This window comes from Echiichthys vipera (genome assembly GCF_963691815.1).
Source record: "Echiichthys vipera genome assembly, chromosome: 4".
Lineage (NCBI taxonomy): Eukaryota > Metazoa > Chordata > Actinopteri > Perciformes > Trachinidae > Echiichthys > Echiichthys vipera.
Window position 1 is genome coordinate 23,212,672 of NC_139829.1, and position 10,114 is coordinate 23,222,785.

Consider the following 10,114-nt stretch of genomic DNA (forward strand, 5'->3'; position numbering starts at 1 on the left):
TCATTGCATCCATTGTTGTTTTCTAAAGGAATCTCCCTGTACACTCTGATTTATTTCATGATATTGATTCTTAAATACTCTTACAAACGACTCGGACCGCGATTGGAAACAAGCGGAATTCTATAAACGGCACTTGCGTTTTTTTCCTACTGTGTTTTAAGAAAAAAAAAACATTTCAACATTTGAACACGAGATCCAATGACTTATCGAGATGGACATTTTTTGCAGTGAATAAACGGAGGGGGACTCTAACCAATGGAGAGAAAGAGAGGGCTTGGCTATAACCTTAGCCTCCCATTTTCTCTCTCTCCCTATCTCCCCCCTCTTCTCCTCTCCTCCTCTCCTCCTCCTCTATGCAGGGCTCTGGCCAGTCAGTCGCCTTTGATTATCAGTCTCCAGCAGCCCCTCTCTTGGCTCCTTGACATGAGCACCATATAAGGCGCAGCGATCTCCATAGAAACGTGTCAGTTTCAATAGTAGTGTCAAAGTTCACTATATACAGACATTCGCGCAGATCCCCCGTTTCGGAAACATTGCTCTGCTGGTCCTCCCGTTTAAGCGCATTCATTTTTGGGTCTCTCCTTCTTCTTGCATATTCTATTAGTTGTTGGTGTTCGTCTTCTTTTTTATCTTTTCTCTTCGTATCTCCATTCTTCCTGCTGGAGGTGAACTATACATGGGCACTTCATTCGGCGACGCGGTTTTCTTTCGCTGCTGGGTGAGATGATGAGGTTTATTTAAGAATATAGATGTAAAATCCGGCTCTTCAGTTTTTCCTCCCCTCCTATACGGCGAAGACGGGAGTGTAAAGGAGCAAGAGGAAGAAAAGAGAAAGGAATTTATCTCCGCAGCACTTTGGATCGCGAGTCTTTCCAGCAAAAGGTTTTTTTTTTACTCGCTCCTGCGTCCATGTGAATCGCTCCTGCCTTTCCTTTGTGGCTATTTTATATCAAACTGCAATTTGTTACGACTGGACTCTTGTTTTCCTACACGATTAGGGATTCCTGAATGGCTGGCTGCAATTTACCTTGGAACTGGCCTCCCGACACTTGCATATCCTGATCGGGTGCCTATTCAATCGTCCTCCTGTGTTTTGAATGTATTGATCGCGTTGTACTCTCCTTCTTACCCCATATGAGATTGCGTGCTCCGATTTGACTTTGCACTGCCCCGTCTTTTGAGATCTCGTTTTTTCCTTCTACGCTTCACAAATACCGGCGATCATTTCGCTTTATAGCACTTTCAGGGGCCGAGATATGGCAATGGTAGTTAGCGTCTGGAGAGATCCGCAGGAAGACGTGGCCGGAGGACCTCCGAGCGGCCCCAACCCAGCAGCGCAGCCGGCGAGGGAGCAGCAGCAGGCGGCGTCAGCGGCGCCGCATACTCCGCAGACCCCCAGCCAGCCGGGACCCCCGTCCACACCGGGGACCGCCGGGGACAAGGGGAGTCAAAATTCTGGACAGAGTCAGCAGCATATTGAATGTGTGGTTTGCGGAGACAAATCGAGCGGCAAACACTATGGCCAGTTCACCTGCGAGGGATGCAAAAGTTTCTTCAAGAGGAGTGTACGGAGGAACTTAACATACTCATGTCGTGCCAATAGGAACTGTCCCATTGACCAGCACCACCGAAATCAGTGCCAATACTGCCGGCTGAAGAAATGTTTAAAAGTGGGAATGCGGCGGGAAGGTGAATATGTATTTTTATAGCCACTCATGATTACGCATCCTAGTAGCAGACGAACAGGGCTGCCATGTTGCATTAAGGTCACATGCATATGGCTGGGCATACTGCAGTCTCCATCCATGTTTTTTCAGGGATGTTTGCATGAATGATTAGTCTTTCTGTCTATGTTAGAGAGGTAAAAGGCCAGTGCAGCCACAGCAGCTATGCTTGTGAATACAAGTCGCCAGAACAAAGCGACTCGACTAGCTGACCCTTTTTATTTTGTTGTTCTCGCATGTCTAAATTATACTCATATCAAGCAAAGACATTCGGTCTAACAGGCCCTTTTTACGCATAGGTTTTAGAGCAGAAGTGGGATTGTGTGTGTGTGTGTGTGTGTTTGTGTGTGTGTGTGTGTGTGTGTGTGTGTGTGTGTGTGTGTGTGTGAGTGTGTGTGTGTGTGTGTTCCTGTCTGTCTGTCTGTCTCTCTGTGTATGTGTGTGTGTGTGTGTGTGCAATGTAAAATAGTCCTTTCCATAAGTAGCCAATGTGCAGTTTACTAATTTATAATTGTAGCTAGGGTTTGTAATCTGCGTGTGAATGTAAAATGAACACAGTACAAACCCACGCCTCTCTCTCTAGCTCCTAATGCTGACTCAGACACACCGAATACTGCCGCTGAAGTTGTCCATGGCTCAATGTTTTGCCTTGTGCATTACAGGCCGTATAACTTTCCTCTCTATGTCAAGTGTTTTAGTCCAATTCATGTAAACATCCCTCATTTAAAATCGACTATTTGCAGTACAAACTACAAGCCCATGTAGACTGTAGCCCGAGTTCCATTAATATTTTATTTTTTAAATATGAAACAATAGCTGAATTCATTTTATTCCCAGCTGACCTTTTGATGTGGTTAAAATGTGTTCATATGATTGCGTCAAACAGTAATTATCAATCGTATTTGTAATATGTATTGCCGCAATGAATATTTATTAATATAAAGAAAACCCCACGTAAATATAATAGCAAAGTAATACAAGTAGGCTGCTGCATACAATATACAATACCGCTACAATACCCAGAGTAGTACATTTGTGAAATGTACTTCTGTTTAGTAGAAAATGTGTGTTTGCTGTATGAAAGTGATTGTATTTTAATTTCCATGTAGCGTGCAAGCCTAAATACAAATGCAAAGGGTGTAATGGTTGAGGGACACAGCACATCTGTTTTGATGAGATGTTTATGCTATTGATATAATAATTTGCTGTTTCAAAGGCATACACTAGTCAATATGTTTTGAAAGGCGTGCTGAATTTAGATTTCAGTGCATGCCGTTTTTATTGAGGACAAGCACACTAGCTGTAGCTTGCTTTACTCATGAACAATGTTTATCAGTCCTGGATGCACATTTCCTCTTTTTCTCTCTCTTTTTGTTAGCGGTTCAGCGAGGACGAATGCCTCCAACTCAGCCCAACCCAGGCCAGTACGCGCTGACGAACGGGGACCCTCTGAATGGCCATTGCTATCTGTCCGGATACATCTCGTTATTGCTGCGGGCCGAGCCTTATCCGACGTCCCGGTACGGGAGCCAGTGCATGCAGCCCAACAATATCATGGGCATCGAGAACATCTGCGAGCTGGCGGCTCGTTTGCTCTTCAGCGCCGTGGAGTGGGCGAGAAACATCCCTTTCTTTCCCGACCTGCAGATCACCGACCAGGTGTCCCTTCTCAGGCTGACGTGGAGCGAGTTGTTTGTGCTTAACGCGGCACAGTGCTCCATGCCTCTTCATGTGGCCCCTCTGCTCGCCGCGGCGGGCCTCCACGCCTCCCCGATGTCCGCGGACCGCGTTGTGGCTTTCATGGATCACATCCGGATCTTCCAGGAGCAAGTGGAGAAGCTTAAGACCCTGCACGTAGACTCGGCAGAGTACAGCTGTCTCAAGGCCATCGTGCTTTTTACATCAGGTGGGTGTCCGACATGTCACACAGAAACACGTCTTTAATCAAATGAGGCCTAGTTGTAGTAATGTTACCGGGAGCGATGCTCGCAGGGCGAAACACTGTGGCATCAAGAATATGGCTGTCAAGTATAGGCTGGTCACAAATCTGAATTTACGAGATGTTTGTGTTGCCGATGGAATAGCTATTTTGTCAACAGCTTGCTACATATCCACTTACATGCATTCCCATGTCAGTTGTAGCCGCAGCATAGGACGTGTAAACAAATCCAGATTGAATGAGCGCATCAAGTTTTTAGAGTGACACCGAGTTTAAAGCGCGTTAAATCTGATATAGTGGACAATCTCATATATGTGAATATGCAATACATGTTGAGTGTAAACTTTTTTTAAAACACGTCTGAGCCGAGAGCGTCGTTGTCGATTCGTGTCCATAAATTTTGGAACAGGTGTCAAATAATCGAGCGTAAAGATGAAATAGTCTATCACCGTGTGATATATGACAGCTGATGCATTTATGAGTGTTGGTGCATGCTTTTATCCTTGTTTTGCGTGCACAAACACATGTCTTGGGGGGCAGGATAATAATCCTCCACAGACTGAGATCAAAAAAGCTGAAGGAAGTTGACTCATATGTCAGTGCATCGCTTAGGACTCTGAGCAGCACTGCTATATAGATTGTTTGTCGATTAATCCTAGCTGACCTATTAATTTTCTAAGTTATTGAGGATAGTTTCTCTTGTCGCACAGACTTTGAAAAGTCATCAGCAGCAAATTCCAAAAGTAACCTACATTGTTGGTTTCTTAATTGATGGCTGACTGGGGCAAGGTCCTAAAGGTCCTCATTTACTTTCGGTGCGTAATTTAGATGCTATTTTGGAGTTAGTTGTATACTTGGTGCCATTTAGCCTGTTATGTCAAGGGAGTTTGGTGATGATTGGAAGGGAAAGGAAAGTCTAAACTCACTTAGAGGCCCCAAACTACTTCAGAACTTACCTGAAAGTTTTGACCTCATTGTCTCATATTTGAACGATTACAAAATTATGTGACATGGTTGTACATATCCTATAATTGGACACCTTCGTCATAAAATATTCAGTTTTTCTGTAGGTTTCAGTTTTGGAGTTATACTGAAATAATTCCCACTTTCAAAATCCCTAGAAAGCGTCATGACTCTATTTTATATGGAGTGGTTACACTTGTCGTCCAGCATATATTTAAATAATTATTGTTATTATTTACTTAACATCACAGGGACGTACAATTATATATATACATTACCCATACAATTTGTTATATAATATATTATATGTCATTATATTATAATATAATATACTATTGATATATTTTCCAAAGTCATATAGAAATGCCACACATTGTGTATAAAGTCATAATATGCTGTGTAAAACCATGTTCTAAATTATTCAAACTCTTAGTTTTCAGTGTTCAGTGTTTCAGTCTCAAATTATTATTCTTTTTTTGGGGTGGGTGGGCGAAATAAGAAGATGTGTTTTCTTTCAGTTAGATAACTTTTTATTTTTTATATATTTTCTAGTTTCAGGGGCCATTATAGTTACTTTTCAGTGTAGGGGTTTGCAGGTCGACACGCCCGCCGAATTTGAAGGCATACTGATAAGCAAATATACGTTTTAACAAACATGAAAACGTATTTTGCCTCAGTTACCTTACTTAAGTAATGTGACATCTTGTTAGATACGCTTTACCGTGTGCACTGACATATTTGGCCATAGTTTCCTGCACGGCGTTTCAGTAATTCACCCCAGATTACCCAGAGAAACTTCACACACACATTAACATCCTCCATGTTCTCTAACAGGTCATTTAGTTAGGTTGATAGGCTACAACTGGTGTTGGCTATAACAAGTCATGTGGCACTTTGCCAGGAGTAGCGTGGATTGTTTGCCTTTAATAACACTAGACTTGTCAGTATTTGATGCATAAATAATAGTGGCCAGACTACACTATTTCGCCACAGTTTAGAATCAGTTTTTTTTTATCCACATGTGCATGCTGCAGCAGTGTGTGCCTGTGCTAGCCCACCACAGAAATAGTCGTTTGCGAATCTGGAAACTATCTACTCCCATGTCTCAGTCTATTGAGGTGGTGGGGTGCAGGGTTGCAGGCAGGCCAAATGGAGAACTATGGGGTGTCTTTGACCAGCTTTCTCTTTACGCATATTGCAGCCTGTTCCCTGCAACTCTTCGAACTCCCTATCGCTGCATTGCGATAGGGAGTTGCAAAGTATTATATTTTCACCAGAAATTTCCAAATGGAATTCATTTCAAACGTATTGATCGCAGGGTATATTTTAAAAGGGACACTTAGCGTTAATCCAAGGGGATTTGCATGCACGGGGCTTTGACCGGTCGGACTGAGGTCACAGTAAATCACCCCGAGATCTCCGCGTTGCCCCCCCGGGTCCATAAGGTTATTGTGTCTGGTCATAGTGAGTTATAGCACTGAGGACTCACGAATAGACTTAAAAGCCTCTGTTCGGTGTTTAATGTATTAGTGCTTGAAAACTAAAGCATTTTTTCCCTGTGTAGTTTCTACAAAAGCACAGCTCGATGCAGAATCTTTTTGAGGACAGCCTAGACTCCATTTGGGACCGTATATGCCAGCGGTTATGCTGCAGTTTATAGAAACACGCATGCTTTGGTTGTGTGGGAAAAAAAACGATTCTCTTTGTAACGGGCTACGACACTAACAAGCCTTATATGCTTATGTCTACACTGAAGCGTGGCTGCACAGGGGCAGCACGGCCCACCAGTGAGCACCAAAACACGCGTCTCGCCTGCGTTGTTGCACAGGCTCATTTTCTGACATTGTATGCCGCTTCTGCGTGACTATTGACTTCACCTCCTCTAATAAATGTGATTGCTTCCAGCGGCTTGTCCTGTCCTATAGGCACCATCGAAAAACAGGCCATGAGTGGTCTATGGAGAGAAGAGCGGCGAAATGACTTAACAGCTTACTGCAGAGTAATTAGGTCACATTACATCCAGTGTAATTTCATATTCATCAGTGCCGTTTATGTTTCCTTATACTTGAATCCCCAGAGTCCAGACATTAAGAGCAGCGGCCTGTAGGCCTATACCCCTACATTTCGCCTTTGCTCCATTGCTCAATCAGTTCTTCTTCTTCTTCTTCTTCCTCTACACGCTAACAACAATGTTTTCATGACATTTAAACTCCATATTCTTGTTGATTGTTGTGAGAGCAGACAGAGATCTCCTTCACTGAGTTGTGCATCTCCTACTCCAGCAGCAAGCCCCTTGTTTATTCTGTATGACAGTCCCACTCGCTCAGTGTGATGTGGCATGTTTGGGCAGTGTGTTTGTTCATTCCACTTTGTCAATAGCACGTAAAGGCTAATGTTGAATGATAACCAGAGTGCTTCTGCAGGACATAAATTGGTCATGGCAAGGTGTACACTTGCCAAAGCTAAGCCCACGTGAGGCTAAAATTGACCATGTGCTTTTGTGATCATATTTTGTACAGATAATATTCAGAGAAATTGACAGCAGTGTAAATTGAGCTCTCTCTCTATTATATATACGATATATATATAATACATATATTTCTTTATATATATAAAGAAATATATGTATTTAATACCACTGTCTCGTTGAAAAACTCGGTGACCTGAGAGTGTGCTATGTTTTTATAATATATTTGTAGTCAACAGTTATTGCTTCACTCGGTCCTCGACATATTGACGTTGACAAAACATAATAATATCAAAATCAGGGACTTTTCCACATGTGGTACCTTGGGGTCTTTGAGACTAGACGAGCCTAACCACGGTGTTTTTGGTTTATGTTTCTCAGATGCTTGCGGCCTGTCGGACGCTGCTCACATCGAGAGCCTACAGGAGAAATCCCAGTGCGCCCTGGAGGAGTACGTGAGGAGCCAGTACCCGAACCAGCCCAGCCGCTTTGGGAAGCTCCTGCTGCGGCTGCCCTCTCTGCGCACCGTCTCATCGTCGGTAATCGAGCAGCTGTTCTTCGTCCGCTTGGTAGGTAAAACTCCTATTGAAACCCTCATCAGGGATATGCTATTATCCGGGAGCAGCTTCAACTGGCCTTACATGTCCATCCAATGATCCTTATATGAAAGTGGAAAAAAGAGAGGAAAAAAGGACCAAAATTCAGCACCCCTCACCCCATCCTCCTCCAAGAAGACTATATATAGGACCTTTTCTGAGAACTTGGAAGACATTACTTTTTTTCTGTCTTCTGGGACTGAGATGGAATACATTATGTACAGAAAAATATTGGAACTGGACTTTACACCTGTGTAAATCCACCCTCATCGTCAAGAACAATACTCTTCATTTTGTAAAATACTAGTCTTTATTTTCCTTTTTTTTTTTGTAAAAAAAATACGAATAAAATGAAAAACATCATATGCGCAGTAAGAAAAAAAGAATCAAGACTTAGCGGGAAAATAATGTTTCCAAGCAATTATAAGAATTGTCCTGTGTCTATGTACCTCTCTGTTTTGTATTTTTTCTGGTTCTAAACCAGGGTTTCTGTGATTCTATACTAATAATTTTTTGATATAACCTTTTGCTTCTTATAATGAGTGCGATATATGTTGTCGAAGCTATGTTCTCCAAGAATTAAAATTGAAGTGAGAATTTAAAAACAGAAAAATAAAGAAATTTAGACAAATAAGAAACAGTCTAATCGCTATGACAATATCACCACTGATGGTTGAACTTTTTCCCCCAATTGATATGATGGACCTGCAACAGCACCAAACTGACCTCCAGGACATTTTTACTGAGAGGACGTCTGGGGCGCCTTTCCCCGGGCCATGAGTGCGTGTGGAGTCGATCATCAGTCAAAGAGGAGAGACATGAAAATCAAAAGCACTTTTAATATATCATTTCAAATACATTTTGTTTGTTTCGTCTTGAATATTTTCATTGTTTCTTGAATTTTATTGGTTGTTGCCTTCAATTTGCTTACTCCATGATGCAGCTTTTTGCAGAAGGGTCGGTTGATGAAGTTGTGTGATGGTGACTGTACTATTAAAAAAAGAAATAGGCAACAATGTCTCATTCTCACGCATTTTCCTGAAAGCAAATATGAAGATTTTCGGTTTTGTCTTATATCATCTGAGGGGAATATGGTGTATCTGCGATTCTGGTTCCTATAAGCGCAAATGTAGCCTGCAGTTACTGAGTCACTGCACTACACTGCCTTATGCAGAAACATATACATCTGAATACACTGTTTGCCTCTTTTACACAGATACCACTGAAAACGAGGTGATACAAGGGATTAAGTGTGGTAATTACACATTGTGTGCATGCCTTTCATTTGAACAAACCCACTGACATAACTGGCAATGCTAACACAAAAGAGGGGAGGCTATACGTGAGGAACTACAGCACTGAGCTCTCTGCCAGCCTGTGAGCGCATTAATGTTTAATATTTTTCCCAGACAGCAAGGGAAGCCTATGCACCACACAGAGCCACCTCTATCCCACCTCATGTGGTTTAATCAAGGTGATTCTTCACAAACCAAACAATATTCTCCTCTCCCCGGTTCTTAAAAAACTCCGCCTTGACGGTGCATGCCTCGATATTGATGTGGGCGTGGCAAAAAAGGTTAGGCCCCGCTGCAAAGCTGCTGTGATATGCGTGATCAATCTGGAAAATGTATTTTACAGCATGTAAGCCAGTCGATAGGAACACCGAGTGTGATGCATTGTGTGGAGAGAGAGAGAGAGAGAGAGAGAGATAGCGAGAGAGAGAGACTGAGAGAGAGAGAGAGAGAGAGAGAGAGAGATAGAGAGAGAGAGAGAGAGAGAGAGAGAGAGAGAGAGAGAGAGAGAGAGAGAGAGATTGTGGAGCCCATGCAGAGACAAATGAGAAGGGAAACGTGAAAGAAGGAAAGCAAGTGTGTGTGTGTGTAAGAGGGAGACACAAAGAGATGTGGCCTTGGTTTGCCTCATACACTCAGAATGTAATGAGTACATCGATAAGTCCTCAATGTGTTAGATGGGTTACATAGAGTTTCTGTCCTGGTATTGGCCTGTCTCCGTATGTGCGTTTTGTCTCCATACACTCCACAAATGACAGGAAGCCCCAGTTATGGACCTGGATCTATACCCTCACTGTCATTACAGCGTTACACTCACACCTAGAGTGGTAAAATGTGATAAACTGGAATGCGTTATGAAGAAGAAAATGGGGTTTTCGGTGTGACAATTATTACATTTGCCTGTTAGCCCCCCCCACCCCCTCCCACCCCTCCCTATTCTTCATCATCAGACGTGTTGCTTGTGTGCCATATTGCTCACATCTTCATCTACTGACTGGCAACGATGAGGGACAGGAGCTGAACTGCATGTAGCCCGTTGCAATGTCTGAATTTCATATCGCCATATTTGTTATCTGCCTTATAGGATTGGGGGAGGGGCGGTCTTGCCAGTGGGTTATTTGTTTGTAAAGCCT

At 42.9% G+C, this 10,114-nt stretch overlaps 1 protein-coding gene across 1 annotated transcript; it reads left to right on the forward strand.

Annotated features, from left to right (window-relative positions):
* The first annotated feature begins 587 nt into the window (after window positions 1-587).
* Window positions 588-8,250, forward strand: nr2f1a (nuclear receptor subfamily 2, group F, member 1a). The gene is made up of 3 exons (XM_083912684.1): window positions 588-1,689; window positions 3,103-3,630; window positions 7,475-8,250. Exons 1-3 carry the CDS (start codon window positions 1,257-1,259, stop codon window positions 7,747-7,749), a joined length of 1,236 nt encoding a protein of 411 aa, XP_083768810.1. The 5' UTR covers window positions 588-1,256; the 3' UTR covers window positions 7,750-8,250.
* Window positions 8,251-10,114: the final 1,864 nt, after the last annotated feature.